The sequence below is a fragment of the Hylobates moloch genome, unplaced genomic scaffold (genome assembly GCF_009828535.3).
Source record: "Hylobates moloch isolate HMO894 unplaced genomic scaffold, HMol_V3 SCAFFOLD_9, whole genome shotgun sequence".
Classification (NCBI taxonomy): domain Eukaryota; kingdom Metazoa; phylum Chordata; class Mammalia; order Primates; family Hylobatidae; genus Hylobates; species Hylobates moloch.
The window spans coordinates 9,686,694-9,705,616 of record NW_026652284.1 but is presented as its reverse complement, the minus strand read 5'-3'; the positions used below and the strand labels follow the sequence as shown (position 1 = coordinate 9,705,616).

The 18,923-nt window shown below is 41.3% G+C and overlaps 1 protein-coding gene across 12 annotated transcripts in view; it reads right to left on the bottom strand.

Annotated features, from left to right (window-relative positions):
* KIF1B (kinesin family member 1B) overlaps positions 1 to 18,923 on the bottom strand; it is a 170,583-nt gene that overhangs the window by 27,206 nt on the left and 124,454 nt on the right. For all 12 annotated transcript variants that reach the window (XM_058443749.1, XM_032758878.2, XM_032758879.2 and 9 more), the window contains 7 exons: positions 18,362 to 18,452; positions 16,039 to 16,157; positions 14,920 to 14,975; positions 12,379 to 12,487; positions 10,524 to 10,590; positions 9,609 to 9,693; positions 5,816 to 5,921 (listed from right to left, as the gene is read on the bottom strand). In XM_058443749.1, coding sequence (XP_058299732.1) covers positions 5,816 to 5,921; positions 9,609 to 9,693; positions 10,524 to 10,590; positions 12,379 to 12,487; positions 14,920 to 14,975; positions 16,039 to 16,157; positions 18,362 to 18,452 — 633 coding nt within the window. The remainder of the gene's footprint in view (positions 1 to 5,815; positions 5,922 to 9,608; positions 9,694 to 10,523; positions 10,591 to 12,378; positions 12,488 to 14,919; positions 14,976 to 16,038; positions 16,158 to 18,361; positions 18,453 to 18,923) is intronic.

The window sequence follows — 18,923 nt, the reverse complement described above, 5'->3', positions numbered from 1 at the left end:
GGGCAGGCAGGCAGGCTTCCTGTATTGAGGGAAAATTTTTTCTTTCATTTTTTTCTTTTTTTATTTTGTCAAAAAAAGTTTCTTTTTTTTTTGCTTTGGACTTGCTGCAGCAAGTTCTGTTGGAATACCCACCAAAGGTGGTTAATTCAATTTTTTTAAAAAAAATTTATTTATTTTTTTGAGACAGAGTCTCGCTCTTGTCACCCAGGCTGGAGCGCAATGGCGTGATCTTGGCTCACTGCAACCTCTGCCTCCCGGGTTTAAGTGATTCTCCTGACTCAGCCTCCCGAGTAGCTGGGATTACAGGTGCCCACCACCAAGTCTGACTAATTTTTTTATTTTTAGTAGAGATGGGGTTTCACCATGTTGGCCAGGCTGGTCTCGAACTCCTGACCTCAGGTGATCCACCCGCCTCAGCCTCCCAAAGTGCTGGGATTACAGGTGTGAGCCACTGCGCCTGGCCTATTTTACTTTTAGACAAGGGTCTTGCTCTGTTGCCCAGGCTGGAGTGCACTGGTGCAATCTAACTCCTGGGCTCAAGTGATCTTCCCACCTCAACCTCCTGAGTAGCTGGGAATATAGGCACGAGCCACCAAACCTGGCTAATTAAATTTTTTTTTTTTTCCTGTAGAGACAAGTTCTACATTGCCCAGGCAGGTCTTGAACTCAGGCTCAAGTGATCTTCCTACCTTAGTAGGAAAGTGCTAGTATTACAGGTGTGAGCCATTACAGTGGCAATTCTTTTTTTTTTTTTTTGAAACGGAGTCTCGCTCTGTCGCCCAGGCTGGAGTGCAGTGGCGCGACCTCGGCTCACTGCAAGCCCCGCCTCCCGGGTTCACGCCATTCTCCTGCCTCAGCCTCCCGAGTAGCTGGGACTACAGGCGCCTGCCACGGCGCCCGGCTAATTTTTTTTATTTTTTTAGTAGAGACGGGGTTTCACCGTGTTAGCCAGGATGGTCTCAATCTCCTGACCTCGTGATCCACCCGTCTCGGCCTCCCCAAAGTGCTGGGATTACAGGCGTGAGCCACCGCGCCCGGCCTACAGTGGCAATTCTTGAGAGGTGGTTGTAAGAAACACAACCAAGACTGGGGAGAAATGTCAATTTAATCAAGCTGGCAACAGAATTTAGGGTTACAAACAGGGCTGAATCCCAAGACATATTTTCCTATATGCCTCCTAAGGTGGTAAGAAGTAATTCCAAATGGATTTTTCAAGATGTTCTGAACAGCAGCAGCATCAGAGGAAAAACAGGTTTCAAGGTGACTGCTTTGAAGGATATATTCCTTTGAATTTATTATTTATGAAAAATTAAAAACCAACTTCTGGTCAGTCGTGGTAGCTCACACCTGTAATCCCAGCACTATGGGAGATAAAACTGGGAAGATCACTTGAGGCCAGGAATTTGAGGCCAGACTGGGCAATACAGCGAGACCCCGTCTCTACAAAAAAATTTTAAATTAGCTAGGCATAGTGGCACGTGTCTGGAGTCCCAGCTATTCAGGAGGCTAAGGCGGGAGGACTGCTTGAGCCCAGGAATTCAAGGTTGCAGTGAGCTATGATCATGCTACTGCACTTTATTTATTTATTTATTTATTTGTTTATTTATTTATTTATTTATTTTATTTAGAGATGGAGTCTAGCTCTGTCGTCAGGCTGGAGTGCAGTGGCGCGATCTTGGCTCGCTGTAACCTCCGCCTCCCAGGTTCAAGCGATTCTCCTGCCTCAGCCTCCTGAGTAGCTGGGACTACAGGCACACGCCACCACGCCTAGCTAATTTTTCTATTTTTAGTAGACACGGGGCTTCACCATATTGGCCAGGATGGTCTCGATCTCTTGACCTCGTGATCCGCCTGCCTCGGTCTCCCAAAGTGCTGGGATTACAGGTGTGAGCCACCGTGCCTGGCCGCATTTCTTTTTCTTTTTTTTTTAAAGCATCTACAGGTATAGCTACTACACTCTAGCCTGGGCAACAAAGCAAGACCCCCCCGTCTCAAGAAAACAAAACAGAAACCACCTTCTTATATTATGGTCACATCTGATGAACCCTTTTGAGTTCCTTAGGAGAATCTCTGAAATGTAAACTGAATGGAGTCCAAATTGAGGGATAAAATAATTATATCAGAAACATCAGTCAAATATATAAATATATTTATGTTTTTTTTTTTTTTTTTTTGAGACAGAGTCTCGCTCTGTCGCCCAGGCTGGAGTGCAGTGGCGCGATCTCGGCTCACTGCAACCTCCGCCTCCTGGGTTCAAGCGATCCTCTGCCTCAACCTCCTGAGTAGCTGGGATTACAGGCGCCCACTACCATGCCAGGCTAATTTTTGTATTTTTAGTAGAGATGGGGTTTAACCATCTTGGCCAGGCTGGTCTTGAACTCCTGACCTCGTGATCCACCCGCCTCGGCCTCCCAAAGTGCTGGGATTACAGGTGTAAGCCACTGAGCCCAGCCCGTTTATGTTGTTTTTTTGTTTGTTTGTTTTTTTAACATTTTAGGTTATATTGTCTTGCATCACTTCCTTCAATTTTCTTGCCTAAATGAGACAGATTTTTTAAAAACTTCCTTTAATACCAAACCAGGATTTTTCCTATTCTAAAAGAAGAAAATAAACAGATGAAACAAGCAGCCCTGACAGGGGAAAGATAAATGTTAAAAAATATATATAAAATATTTCTCTCAGACTCAGCTATCCAAATAGCCAAACTTGTCTCTATTACCGCACAGGACAAAATGGAGAAGAAAGTGAACAGTTTTGCAAGGCTGCAATGGACTCAGGTTTTATAAAGCAATAAACCCTTCAAGCTTTTGACAGAGAGAAGACAGATAAAGAGGAGAACAGAAAACAAAACCTGAGATTCTGTACGAAATGAAGGGAGAAACATTCTACTTTGTAATGTAGAGGAGGAAAACTTGAAAGGGTCTAAGAATAAAATTGACAAGTTTAGCAAATGGAATGAGAAAATAATTTGAAACTAAAAATCATTTAAGAAGCTATAGGCTTCTTAGGGTACAGAACAGGGTCTACTCTATCCTAGGTACAGTAGGTTTACATGGGGAGGGGACTACAAAATTAAAATAGCAATCAAAGCAACATAAGACAGAAAGCATTCTGATAAACTAGAATCCTATGTGCAAAAAAGCAAACAGAAAATACCTAGGAATATCCTTATCAAGAAAGAGCCTGCAAAAACATAGAAAAGGCTTTAGTTAGTGCAGCAAAAAAACAAAAGAAATAAAGGGAGAGAATCAGAAAAAATATATATATAAAAAAGACAAAATTTGCTGATAAGCAAAGTGAATTCAAGTGGACAGACAATTAACAGAGAATCCCATGGAACACAATTCGATAGAGGGCTTACAATAACATGGGTCCCTCTCCTGAGACTTCCACCTAAGGAAAATGCCAGACATAGGAGGGAAAGTGGAGACCATCACCATCCCCTTTCAGTGGTGACTTAGTACTGAGAATAACAGGAAGTTGCTGTGGAGTTAAGGGAAAACCAAGTCAATGCATTAACATAAATGTAGGACTGGGAAGAAAAGGAATAATGGTCCCTTGTCAATTATACTCCACTATCAATATATTAGCAAGGCTCTCTAAGATACACACAAAATATACCCAAATTGGAGGTAAGTTCAACTTTAAACATGAAACCTTAGACAAACAGAACAAAAGTTCTCTTAACCAAACTCCATTTTGCCACTTACCATATTAACCTATGTTTTCCATATCCCTAAAATATACAGATTGATGGCTAGTTCTCCTTGAGCATTCTAAACTACAAAGATGTCTCATTTGCCCAGACACCTCGCTCCGAAGAGTTAAGTTGAGTGCTTATCAAATGTCAGTAGTATCTGGTCCCAAATCTGTTTATGCCAGTTGTACTTATTATTATTATCTAACGTCATTAAACATTAGGCAAATCAATGAAATATAAAAACATAAAATTTTTGTTCCTGTGAAAACTAAGTTGAATGTTTTCAAAAGGTTTGATAATGGTGAGTTGTTTAAAAATAACTGTTAAGTTTGGGTGAGATAAATGCAAAAGAAAGGGGAAAATGATAAAATGTTTAAATGATTAATGTTAATAAATGATAAAAAGTTTAAAGGATTTTGAACTCAGATTTTCTTCACAGGTATCTAATTCTTGCTCCACCAAACTGAAAGTCATAGATGATGAATTATGGGTGTGGTTTTGCAAGAAAGACAATCAGAACTCCAGTAAATGATCTTATAATTAAAGAAAAGGCCATGGCCTTCCAGCAAAAGCTTGATGAATTAATATAGATTTATGTAGTTTAAATGAGAACAGAAATATTTAAGGTGTTTTTTGTTGTTGTTGTTATTCTTGACTTCAGCCTTTTTTGATTAACTTTTTTGATTCTAACTCACAAGATAAGCTGCTTCTAACAAAGCCAAATTCATTTCTTGTAGCACCTGACCTGTTGTTGGGCATGAATTAAAGGACTTCTTAAAGTTACTCTAATGGAGGCAAAATTAGAATAACCAGTATTTCAACCAAAGCCCATCTTTCCCTGTACATTTTACTAAGTACCCTAGGGAAATTTACAATACACTTTTCGTAGCTACAAAGAAAATGTGGTGGTAAAACCCAGCTGAACATTGGCAGAAAACAGAAAGCTATGCAGAATTACTGCTGACTTCAGGGAAATAGTATTGCTCATGATTTTGCCCATGGATAGTCAAAGCACCCCTCTTTATTTCTGCCACTCCCCCTCCCCAGACATACATATGTACCCTCTCACTCCTTCCCTGTTTCTCCACAGCCCCTGCCAGCAAACAGAAGTTTGTTTCTTTTTTCTCTTTCCTATGGTAAACTATAATACAAGAAAACAACAGAAAGAAATTAATGCTGGTCCAAACCTTTCATTCCATTTCTGCCTATTGTCTTATTCCTTCCCTCCCTCCTCTCAACGTGGATATAAACAAGTTTTTCAGGAGCAGACTGAAGCACAGCAGAGTCCTGTGGTGGGAAGGCAGTATGCTCAGCCCACATTAGAAGAGGCAGCCGCTCCTGTTTCCCAGCCCCTAGGATATAGAGACGGAGCCTTTGAGACAATGAGAAGTCCTTTCCTGGGTGAGGTAAGAGGATCTCAGCTGGTTTAATTCTAGTCTTACAAGGGAAAGTAGAATGGCTATGTACTTCACGAACTGTCTGTTATCACCTGATTATAAAAGATAATTTTAAGTGAAACATTTAAAATAAAAAACAAAGTAAAATCTATTATTTATGGCAGCCAATCTTGGTCATAAGAGTTCATATTATTTATCGCTTTTGTGCATAAATGAAAAACAAATACTAAGGATAATGAAGCCTACAGCAGCAGCAGCAAAGACTTAACACAAGAGGCTTCATTTTATCTCAGAGGGCACGTTTCCATGATACTTGAGAGTGAGAGAAACCTTTCTCTCCACAGCAACCATTTCACAGGAAAACATTTAGTTTTGGAAATAAGTTAATTTGTACTTTTAAATCTTTGGAGAATATACTGAGTTTTATTTCTCCAATTTTCATTTATCACTTGTTACATCTATTCAAACTTCACATGGGACAGATCACTTCCATTCTCTAAGAGTAACTGATCACATACAAATATCTCCAATACTTTCTTTCTTTCTTTTTGGAGAGCACAGCAGGCAGGTGAAGAAATACAGAGATTTTTGAAGCTAGAAGGGAGAAGGGAGTTAATTTCTTAGTCTGAACTGGGAGTCATTAATGAATAAGGAACCTAACAGTGTACCAATTAACGCCCGCAAGTGTGGACTCTTCACTCTGCTCTGGGTGTCCCACCTGCTAGAGTTGTGGGAAGACTTCAGGTACTTGGCAGAAATAATATTTAGGGAAAGGATGGCATCAACTGCAGCTTCATCCACCTCAGGCTTATTCCGAATACGACCTAAAAGAAAGGATAAAGAAAACAGAGCACGGACACATTTAAAAACAAAACATGAATTCATTAAGCCCAAAAGAGACTTTTATATCTATGTGTAAGTTCAGGAGCTGGAAGGGTCATTTGGTTACCTGTAGGGTTCTCCACAGTCTGACTCCATTACTTCCCACATTGAGTTAACTATGAAACCATATTGATTCTTTCTCACATTCATCCCAACTTTTATTTACAATATCATTGCCCTGATCACAAAAGGCCACCTCCTCTCTGATCTGGAACCTGCAACACCCATTTAACTGGTCTCCCTGCTATTCACACCTCCCCTGTTCCAATCCATTCTACTCTCACCTAATAGCAACTTCGTAAGCCACTGACTGACAGTTTCTTGTTTTTTTTTTTGTTTTTTTTTTTTTTTTGAAACAAGGTCTTGGTCTGTCCCCCAGGCTGGAGAGCAGTGGTGCAATCATAGCTCACTGCAGCCTTGAATTCCTGGGCTGAAGTGATCCTCCCACCTAAGCCACCTGAGTAACTGGGACTTTAGGCCTGCAGCACCACATCCAGCTATTTTATTTTATTTTTTTGTAGAGACGGGGCCCCACTATGTTGCTCAGGCTGGTCTCGAACTCCTGAGCTCAAACGATCCTCCTGCCTTGGCCTCCCAAAGTGCTGGGATTACAGGCATGAGCCACCACACCTGGCCATGCTGACTTTATTACACCCCTTTCTTGCTCAAAATCCTACACTCTGTTTTCAAGTTAACACTAGGGGATGCAGCATTGCATAGAGGTTAAGGACTTGGCCTCCAGTGCTGGACTGCCTGGGTTCCAACTCCTACCACCTGTGAGGCTTTGGGCCTAAGGCTCAACCTCTCTGAGCCTCAGTTCCCTCATATGTCAAGTGATAATAACAATTCCTTCCATATATGGTTGTTATGAGGATTAAACAAACTAGTATTTTTGGAGCATTCAGAAAAGCACCTGGCATGTGGTAAATACTACATCAGAGTTTGTTAATAAAACAAACTAAAAATGTATCATAGGATTCTTCAGAGAAGCCACAGTAACCACTGCCTCTGCATCCCCCCTCTCCTTCTCTGGTCAGAAAGCATCTCTTCTGTTTCGGTATTAGGGTTCCATATAAACATTAATTTTGTCAAAGGACATTCAGTGCTTTGTAAATAAAGTTAAAAAAACTAAATTAAAAAAAAGAAAAATTTATTATGAAAAATATTGAAAAGCTACTACCACTGCTGCCCCAGACAAGAGAGAACATAATCTCCCTACCAAGGATTCTTTTTTTTTTTTTTGACAGGGTCTCGCTCTGTCATCCAATGGCATGAGCATGGCTCACTGCAGCCTCGACTTCTCAGGTTCAAGCAAGCTTCCAGCCTCAGCCTCCTGAGTAGTTGAGACTATAGGCATGAGCCACCACACCCAGCTTATTTGTAGAGAGACAGGGTTTTGCCATGTTGTCTAGGCTAGTCTCGAACTCCCGAACTTAAGTGCTCCGCCTGCCTTGGCCTCCCAAAGTGCTGGGATTACAGGCGTGAGCCACTATGCCTGGCCCCAAGGTTCTTAATCTGGTCCAGAGAGACACAAGCACTCTGTGAACAGAATTCAGAGGGTCCTTGAGCTTGGATGGGGAAAAAAATTACATCTTTATTTTCATAACCTTTAACTAAAAATTGGCATCTCCTTCAATCACAAAGGAAGGCAATAAACCACAGAAGAATTGGCCAGTACCCGTGACTCTGTCCCCAGTAGAAACCACAGATGTTTCCATGTGCAAAATATCTTTTTATTTATTTATTTATTTATTTATTATTTATTTATTTTATTTTTTATTTTTTTTTGAGACGGCGTCTCACTCTGTCGCCCAGGCTGGAGTGCAGTGACGCAATCTCGGCTCACTGCAAGCTCCGCCTCCCGGGTTCACGCCATTCTCCTGCCTCAGCCTCCCAAGTAGCTGGGACTACAGGCGCCCACCACCACACCTGGCTAATTTTTTTGTATTTTTAGTAGAGACGGGGTTTCACCGTGTTAGCCAGGATGGTCTCGATCTCCTGACCTCGTGATCCCCCCATCTCGGCCTCCCAAAGTGCTCAGATTACAGGCATGAGCCACCACGCCCGGCCTATTTATTTATTTTTAAACAGAGTCTCAGTCTACTGTCTTGGCTCACTGCAACCTCTGCCTCCCAGGTTCAAATGATTCTCCTGTCTCAGCCTCCCGAGTACCTGGGACTACAGGCGCCTGCCACCACAGCCAGCTAATTTTTGTATTTTTAGTAGAGACGGGGTTACACCATGTTGGCCAGGATGGTCTCGATTTCTTGACCTTGTGATCTGCCCATCTCAGCCTCCTAAAGTGCTGGGATTACAGGCGTGAGCCACCGCGCCTGGACACAAAATATCTTTTTCATTGATCACTACTTGGAAATTATGGTAATTAGAATAACTACTAAATCTTGTTATTTCATGCATCAATAAAGAAGAGCTTAATGTTTTAACAACTGTATTTCAATATCATCGGTTTCCTTTGTAATCCTAAATACTTTATTTCTCACATTTGAAAACATAATTCTAAGGCTTTGCCACTGCCAAAGAGGTCCATGGCAACAAAAGTTCCAAACTCTTGCCTCAGACTGCCATTCTAATGTTCACACTATCTAGCCAATATGCCTTAATTTACTTTCTCCACTCTGGCCATGGGGTTTCTTGTCATTTGCATGTTAGACATATTCCTGACTCTCTTACTCAAAATGCTTGTGTCTAGAAAACAAACAAAAAAACCCTCTATTTTTTTCTTGAATCTATTCAGTCCCCCTGGCTTGTTTTCACTGTTAACTCTCTTAGCATAAGTTTTCCTTTGTCTTCATTTTGCTATTTATTCATCAAAGCATTCTGCACATATATATGCTATCTCCCTAACTAAACTGCAAGCTCACAATTAGCAGAGATTTTTCTTTTCTTTTTTTTGAGACGGAGTCCCACTCTGTTGTCCAGGCTTGAATGCAGTGGTGCCATCTCGGCTCACTGCAACCTCCACCTCCCAAGTTCAAGCGATCCTCCCACCTCAGCCTCCTGAGTAGCCAAGACAACAGGTGCATGCCACCATGCCCGGCTAATTTTCATATTTTTCTGTAGAGATGGGATTTTGCTACCTTGGCCAGGCTCAAACTCCTGGGCTCAAGTAATCCATCCATCTCTGCCTCCAAAAGTGCTGGGATTACAGGCATGAGCCACCACACCCAGCCAGCAGAGATTTCTTTTATGCCCTCTCACAGCCTCTACCACAGAACCATTCCCTGGTAACTGAGTTAGTTAGTTGAATAACATATCACTAATGATAGAGCGAAGAAACGGAATACAGAGTTTCAAACTCAAGGCCTCTACATCTCCATAGTCTGTGTTTCCCAATATGGTCTTCTACACATTCCGTGTACCACAAACAGGGAAGAATAACATCTCTAACAGGGCACAGTGCCTCACACCTGTGGTCCCGGCTACTCGGGAACCTGAGGCAGGAGGATTGCTTGAGCCCAGGAGTTTGAAGCTACAGGGAGCTATGATCTCATCATTGTACTCCAGCCTGGGTGACAGAGCAAGACCCTATCTCAAAAAAAAATAAAAATAAAAAAATTAAAAATCTCTATAAGTCCTGGTTCTATCCTTGGCTGATGAAATGTACTCACCTACCACCAGTTCACGAACATCTTTCCAATGGAGCTCGCTCCCCTTCTCATGGATAATGGTCACTGTGATCCTTCGCTGGATGCCCTAGGTAATGAAGCAGGGTTGCAACTTAGCTGAAGCAATCTGTTATCTCCTCTCGTCTATTGTTTTCTGGCCTGCATGGCATGGCATGGGGGATGAGCAGGAAGGAGAGGTGTGGAAAGAGGGAAAATGCTATCCACATTGTTATTTGAAAAAAAGGGAGATGTATCAGGGACTAAGGAACAGTCAGGTTCTGATATGGTTTTCTTTTCTTTCTTTTTTTAAAAATTCTTTTTCTCTATGGTTTTAAGAATAAAACCATAATCTGTCACAGGAGATTATGTGGCTGCATCCCAGCCCCTTGTATAATAAGTATTCAACCATGCCTGATTGTATGTCCCAAGTGTATGGTATCCCTAGCCCCCATGCCCACTTGGGTCTTAAGTACTTTTGAACACTGACTGAACCTACTTTTGAATTACCAAAAGGGGACCTATATTTCATAACCAGATTTTTAGTCCATAGAAACCTTCATCCTCTATCCCTATTAAGAACTTTTGGTGTGAAAGCACAGAGCTTCCAAACATCATGAAATGAAAAGTATTAAAAGTGACACAGGAGCTACACGAATTACAGTAATTGAATGAAATAAAATATTTTTCAAAATAGCTATTCTAAATACATATAAAAGCAAGGATACATATAAGCCAAGGTCTGAGGAAGAAATATCTAAAAACAGACACAGAAAAAAAGAAAAAAAAATGACAACAGGACAATGCCCCACCCACCCTCTGAAATAGAGATGAAAACAGAGAAAAAGAAAGAGCTCCGTCTCTTATTCTAAATTCTTTTCAGTGTTCCCTCCGATGCCTGTTTTGGTCCCTCATTAGTACCTGATGAAGCAAAAATGTCCCCTGGCAAGGCAAGCCTGCTGTATGGTCAACCACAGCTGGGATATACCTAAAAAACAGAAACGCAAAAGAAAAAACTAAGTGCTACTTCATCTGCAAGGGTTAGCCCTGGTGGTCTTTGTTTCGATAAATTCTGATCCCATGTCTTTCTCACCCACGCTGACATTTAATCATACAGTCATTTGCATTTACTCATCCTTTCCACACATCTGTGTCTCAATCCTCTCTAGACTTGAGTAGTCAAAGGACAGTAACATCTTTTGGTTGTATCCAGCCCCTTGATATTAAGTACTCAATAAATAATGTAGAAGTGCGATGGCAATTGACAGGAGATAAGAAACACAGATAATACAGTTTTTTTTAAGATTCAGAAAGCAATTAATTCAGTAGAAACAATTACTGTAACTACCTCTCCCTCATAATGCAACTTGTAATCACATCATAGGTCTGTCTATGAAAAGTCAAATTCCTCAAAGCACTGTCACTACTGACAACTACATACAAGATTGACAGAACCACACTTAACACAGTATCCTACACATAATAGGAACTTAATAAGTGTTTCCCGATGATGACCATGATGGTGGTTCTCAGAATTACATATAGGAGAACATTAGGATAACATTTACCCCTACCCTTTACATTAACTGATACAGCCCGCTGCCTCTGTCCTAAGAGTAAGATCTCTTTCATTTGTGTTTTTCCAAAAGCATTTTAGAGATGATCATACACAACAATTAATCACTAACTCAGCTCATCGAGGCAGAGTAAGCTGATGGTATCACTTTGATCTAGGACAGTGGTTCTCAACTGAGGATGCCCTCCCTGGGGGATGTTTGGCAATGTCTGAAGACATTTTTGGTTGTCACAAATAGAGTGGAGCTGCTACTGGCATCTTGTGGGTAGGGGCCAAGGATGCTGTAAAATATTCTAAATGCACAGGACAGCCCCTCACAACAGAGAATTATCCAACCCCAAATAGTGCTGAGGTTGAGAAACTCTGGTCTAGGAAAATATTCTGCCCTTCTATGTCCTCCTTGACATTAGTAATATAAGTCTTTACCATATTCTATGCAATATGCTACTTTTGCTTTACTACTGATAAAACCCATTATGATAAAACCCTTACAACAAGGTGCTGCCGGGTGCAGTGGCTCACGCCTGTAATCCCAGCACTTTGGGAGGCCGAGGCAGGCGGATCACCTGAGGTCGGGAGTTCGAGACCAGCCTGGCCAACATGGTGAAACCCTGCCTCTACTAAAAATACAAAAATTAGCCTGGCGTGGTGGCACGCACCTGTAATCCCAGCTACACAGGAGGCTGAGGCAGGAGAATCACTTGAACCTGGGAGGCAGATGTTGCAGTGAGCTGAGATCGCGCCATTGCACTCCAGCCTGGGCAACAGAGCAAGCCTCCATCTCAAAAAAAAAAACCCCAAAAAACAACAAGATGCCTGTCTCCGTGATTTTGCTGTTGCCAACAAGAAGGCAAATTATTATGCTGAACAGTCAGTTCTCTGATAAACATCTGATTCAAATACCAAGACCACCAAAAATCAATTCAAAACTGGAATTCGGCCAGGTGTGGTGGCTCATGCCTGTAATCTCAGCACTTTGGGAGGTCGAGGCAGGAGGACTGCTTGAGGCCAGGAGTGGTCAAGACCAACTTGGTCAACATAACAAGACTGCATCTCTATTAAAACAAAAACAAAAACAAAACCATCCCTGGAATTTGACAGCGACAATGATTCATGAACCCAAATACAAGAAGATTCAAAATTGCATTTCCTAATTTGAAACATTTTGCCTTATTTAAAAATTTATTAAGTTGGACTTACTCTCCTGTAGGCTCCAGTTCACTGATCTCAAACCAAACCAGGAGGTCATACTTGCTCATGCTCTGGCCAAGGCTGGTTTTGCTCATCGTGTTTAACTTGGTGGCTGGAACTTTTAAAAGTTTTTAAGAGTACGTCAAAATCTGGTCCAAGACTACTCAGCAAAAATACAAGCTTCTCTAATGTCAGTCTTTAAAGACATACTTGGGAAAGGCAGCAAGAGTCAGAGGAAAGATTTCAAAACAAAAGACCCAGAGAAACACCAATATAAACTTTTAAGTTATTAGTTATCTCTACATTCAGAGAACAAGGAAAATAAAGAAATCAGTATCTTTTTTTTCTCAACAAACTGTCTCTAATGATGAGAAAACAGCTTTTCTGTAGAAGATGTGCTCATGAAACCTTCCAATTCCAGAACCTCAGATTGTGTGGCATGTAAAGCATGGGACTAATGTGGGAGAGACAATGCTTGGAAAGCCTCACACGTCACAGGGGCTCAATCAAAGCTGATGTCCTGAAGAAAAGACCCATCCTCCACCCCAGTGGTTCCCAAACCTCCCTGCACATAGGAGTACCTGGGGACCTTAAAGTCCAGGACACACCCCAGATCAATTAAATCACAATCTCTAAGGGAAGGACAAAGTTCTTCCTCCAGGAGGGGTAAAGTTTCCCAGGTGATACCAATGTGAGGACAAAGTTGGAAACCACCCACTGGTCTCATTTATAAATACAGGATTCTGTAAATGATCTTATGTTACACATTTTCTTCAGATTTAAATTCCATATTCTTTTTTTTCTTTTTTATGGCGTGATCTCGGCTCACTGCAACCTCTGCCCTCTGGGCTCAAATCATCCTCCCACCTCAGCCTCCTGAGTAGCTGAGACACAAGGCGTGCATCACCGCACCCAGCTAATTTTTGCATTTTTTTGTAGAGACAGGGTTTCGCCATATTGCCCAGGCTGGTCTCTAACTCCTGAGCTCAAGCAATCTGTCCGACTCAGCCTCCCAAAGTGCTGGGATTACAGGTGTGAGCTATCATACCCGGCCAGATTTAAACTCCTATTCTTAACTGTACTGATGCTATGTGACTTTAGTTAAGCTGCTTAACCTCTGGGAGTCTGTCTCCTCATTTATAAACTGTAGATCCTAATATTTAGCCTGCTATCTTGAAAAGCAATCATGAAGATCCACTAACATAATGTATATAAAGGGGCTAGCATCTAAGGGTCAGAAAGCAAAACCAGAAGTATTCTAACAAACCAACTACTAGTAAAATCTTCAAAATTAAAAATACTATTGCAAAGAATCCATAAAAACAAATGCAAGGGCCTCCCCCCCTGTGATGGTGATGTGAAAGAGGCACATGTAGAGAAGGTGCTTCCCAAATCTCTAGGAAGAAAATGTGATACAACCGTGAAAATGTGCTGAGCTCTACATTCAGCTCAAGTTGCAAACGGAAATGTCAGTGTTTCATATGCAGAGAGCCAGGCTTCAGGACAAGCGCCTGAGGTTGGTTCTACATCTAAGGTGGAGCTAATTCAGCTGCTACTAACCATCTCGTTTGGGTACCCTCTCGCTCTGGCAGCTGGGAACTGGCAGAAAGAGAAAAGGCGGCAATGGGTCAGCCTCATCCTGGAAGGTGGCAATAGCGGAGGATGCAAGCACACTGGCGTGCTCAGAAAATGTGTCCAACATATGCACATTCACATAGCCAGACACGAGAAACCGAATCAGCTCAATCTTTCTCTCATGGTCTGAAGGCAGATGAAGATGGGGAATACAGAGGGTGGAGAGTGAGCACAGGGTGGGGTGGGAATTTGGCAAATAGGCAATAAGGAAAAAGGACAGAAATAAAGAAAAATCAAAACAAGATCACTGAACATGCAGAATAAATTTACTATGCAAAGAAATGCCTAGTCCCTTGACAGTTATGGGAAGTTACATACAAAGCAGAAAGATTTAGGAACAGAGTGATTATCAAAATCTGCAAATAGAAGACCAGAGAGTTGGTAGATAAGGCCCCCTATTGTTTCTTACTTCTTATTTTATTATTTTATTTTATTTTATATTGTTTTGAGACGGAGTTTCGCTCTTATTGCCCAGGCTGGAGTGCAAAGGTGCAATCTCAGCTCACTGCAACCTCCACCTCCCCAGTTCAAGCGATTCTCCTACCTCAGCCTCCCAAGTAGCTGGGATTACAGGCATGTGCCACCATGCCAGGCTAATTTTGTATTTTTAGTAGAGACGAGGGTTTCACCATGTTGGTCAGGCTGTTTTCGAACTCCTGACCTCAGGTGATCCACCTGCCTCGGCCTCCCAAAGTGCTGGGATTACAGGCATGAGCCACCACGCCCGGCCTTTACTTCTTATTTTAAATCAGGAACTAGGAATTCTAGTTCCTACTAGATATATACAAGAGGAGCAGGAATACATGTGGATATATAGAATAAGAATTTGAACATGACTTCTATTTGAAAAGTCATTCAGAATAAGAGATGTATTCACACAGAGATCATCATGCAAAAAGCGGAGCGAGTGCTCACCTGGCTTGGACAGTGGCATGGGTGGAGGGAAGAATCGGCGACATGGCTGAGGCGGACTGCAAAGAAAGGAAGACAAAGATCAAGACTATAAAGAGTTATTTATTTTAGAAATTCTCCCCTTTGTGCTGGACTGCAAATTGAATTTCCTTCTCTTTAGGTGTTTCACAGCTAGGAGTGAGAATGCACGTAAAAGTTCTGTGACAGTACAGAAGGAAACAACGTTTTATGTATAGCTTTTAAAAGCAGGGAAAAAGAGAGAAACTGTTTGACTTTCACATGCCTATCTCAAGACATTCCATTTGCAGATTTGAAGTTCTGGATTCCAAGTTGGAGTTTTCCAACATTAACATAAACAGAACTGGCACGCAGACATTAAGATGAATATAATTATTATTCCTTTTGCTGGTCATCACCATCGCTTTCTACTTCTCTTTGTGTGAATTTATTTAAAAGAAAAAAAACCTTTTGTAATGACTATTTGCAGCGTAGAAATCAATAAGCCCCATTTTTTCAAGAGAAAGAAAAAGACCACAAAGAGTTGGATGTTGATATCAATAGCACGTTTTAATTCCCTTTAAGGAAGCAGACTTTGGCATTTTCAACTCTGGCATAATACCAGATAATACAGATAATCCTAGATAGTGAAACAGGCTAAATCTCATTTAAAAAACGTCTCCCTCTAAGTCTTAGCTAATAAATAAGAAAATTCTTCTGCCAACACCAACACTCTGCCATCATCAGAAAGGCCCACTGTTGCTTTCCTCAGCAGTTTTGATGACTGTACTTAGAGCTTCTGTTTCATAAAGCTGTGGGCATTAGGAATACTTTTTAACAATTTTCATGTTATATTCCTATTACCTCAAATGTCTACCATATTCAAAGTCTCTTCCTACAAAAAGATGGTATTTGAGGTCACCTCGTCAAAATTTAATTTGCTCTATCTAAAATCAGCGATTAGGTGGCTATAAGATGATAGTGAAGTTTCTAAAGAGGAAACAGGGTAATATAGAATACTTATTTAGTTATCTTAATCCCTCAAAAGATTTCTTCCTTTCCAGCAATTGAGAAACTAAAAATCAAAACAATACCATCAAAAATGTTTGCTTATCTGGTCCAAACCTGTTAAGCTCCTGTCCTTGCAGATGAAGTGGGTGCTGCTGATAATGCCCAAAGACTTCAAATACAATAGGCTTGGTTTTGATGTAATCCACAAATGATTCAGTGACCTCCACTGCAATCTAAAGCAAGCCAGATTAGGAAAAGATTACAAGAAAATACACATTTTTGCTTCAATCAGAACTTCAGTACTGTATTTTGGGTTTTTTGTTGTTGTTGTTGTCATTGCTTTTTTTTGAGGCAAGGTCTTGCTCTGTAGCACACAAACAAGGCTCATGTGGCCTCACCCTCCCGGGCTCAAGCAATCCTCCTGCCTCAGCCTCCGGAGTAGCTAGCTACAGGCATGCACCACCATGCCTGGCTAATTTAAAACAATTTTTTGTAGAGACAGTATCTCACTATGTTTCCCAGACTGGTCTTGAACTCATGTGCTGAACTGATCCTTCCACCTCAGCTTCCAAAGTGCTGGATTACAGGCATGAGCCACTATGCCTGGCCCAACTTTACTACTGTTAAGTGTCCAGTATCTGCTAGGTATTTTACTATGCAGGCCTCTTGCAACAAAAAACAGGGGATCCCCTATGTTGTTTTTAATTCTAAAGTAACTTTTCCCAGCTTCAGGTATTCAAGATCTTCCATAATTTGCCTCAACTGATCTTGGCCCCTGTTGTCCTTCCCACACTTACTATTCTGGCTCACTCACTCACCTGCTGCTCCTTTCACCTGCTCTCTCCTCAGCTGTGCAGAGGACTGGCCCAGGCTGCAACCCTGCCTGGAAGGCCCTTCCATACATCCATGCATGTACCGACTATGGCCTATGTGCCAGGCACAATGCCAAGTTTGATACACCTTTTCTTGCTTACACTACATCCTTCAGGGAGCTTCCTATCCCCTTTCTCCACCCAAATATCCTCCCCAACAAAAAGTAACTTAAAATAGCTTTCCATTATTAGAAATAACTTTCCCTTTCTCCACTCCCACTGCATTTAGTGAATATTTTCTCATGTTCATCTTTGCATGACTGGTGTTTATGTATGCATTTCATTTCCCCTATTGTAATTCAAAGCTCACTGGGAGCATCTGAGATTCATCTGCATTCCCCAGTTGTCAGGTACAATCCTTGTGCACAGCAGCTGATCAAAGTTTATCAGACACATGCTTGCTTATATTTATACGAACATGAAAAAGAAGATAGCATATTTTGTGTTTGCTTGTTCCATCTTTGAAGTTCTCCTTTCCCCTCTTACTTTAGATAGCAGACATGGTTAGCAAGAGAATGAGAGAGTTTCATGTAGTAGTGAAGATCCTGAATGCCAGAGCTACATTTCTCTGAGCTTAAGTCCTATCTCTGCCTCTTGTAACACTGATGAGTAACTTTATTTTTATTATTATTATTTTTTTTTGAGATGGGGGTCTCGCTTTGTTGCCCAGGCTGGAGTGTAGTGGTGCGATCTCGACTCACTGCAACCTCCCCCTCCTGGGTTCAAGCAATTCTCGTGTCTCAGATGGGATTTCACCATGTTGGCCAGGCTGGTCACAAACTCCTGACCTCAAGTGATCCACCTGCCTCGGCCTCCCAGAGTGCTGGGACAGGTGTGAGCCACTGTGCCCAGCCTGATGAGTGACTTTAATTGCTCTATGCTTCAGTCATCTCAGCTAACACAGGGATTATCTTAATCTATGGTATAAAGGTAAAGATTAAATTACACAAAAACTCTCAGAACAGTGACTAACACTAAATAAACTCTCAGTGAATGTTAGCTATTGTGATGAGGATGATGACTTTGGAATAGAGTTTGAGTGAAATTTCACGTAAGAGAGGGAAGGGTCTGTTTTCTTACTCCACGAAGGAATACAGTTGTAAAGGGCATTAATGTGTTAATTATACTATCAGTTGCAAGGAAAACAGATCTAAATCTTAATTTAGCTAAAGAAGGTATCTGATATTTTTTATGTTATTTGCAATCGAGCAACGTTAAGTATCTTAGGGTTTAAAGGACAATGCATTCACTTTAACAAAACTCTTATTAAGCATGCTTATTTTTCTAGGACAGAAACACTAAAACAACTCATTGCTTTCAAACTGACAGAAGATTTTATTGGCAGACGAACCCACATTCCACTCACTAGGCCCACTGTAATACAGACAAGAAGGCTTGCTGCTCAGGCCACTGTGGATGACCTCACCACTCTAGCCACGCCCTCTATTGTCTACTCTCCCCCTGCACAGCCAGTGACTTGTACCTCTTCTTATCACTCTTCCTGGGCTGAGAAAGTCAAGGTACCAGAAAGACATATGTTTGGCAAAAAGGTCTGCGTCACTTACATTCTGCACATGATAAAAGGCCAGGGGACTTCCTCTGCCATTGTTTTTGAGGGGCTCCGTGGAGAATGCTTCATCATGGCGATGCAAAAAGCTTCATAAAAAAAATAAAAAGATTCGTGAACACTGCGTTAAATGGTTTTATCAGAATCTGTTTCAAGAGCCCAATGTGGATCCTATAGAAAGAAGCATTCCACTTAAGCAGATTCTTTAAGTTATTTACATTCCTTGTCAAGAACCTTTTCCATATCGCACAGAGGGCATTTTAGATTTTATTTCAAAAATGACTGAAAAATTAACTGACCCTGATCACTTAGCTATATGGAGGTATATGCAACAATGCTTTAGAGAGAGTGAAGAAGTAAATTCAATTAACTCCTCTTCCTTTGTAAAAGCTTTTTACTAAAAATAAAAACAATGTCATTTTGTACAGACAAAATTTAGCAGACTCAAGCTTCCACAGTTAGTGCGAAAGCCTGTGGATGGCATAGTTACCTAAGAGTCTGTTGTGGATTCAAATGTCACCTCTTCCAGGCAGTCTTTCCTGACTTACCCTGATAGTTTT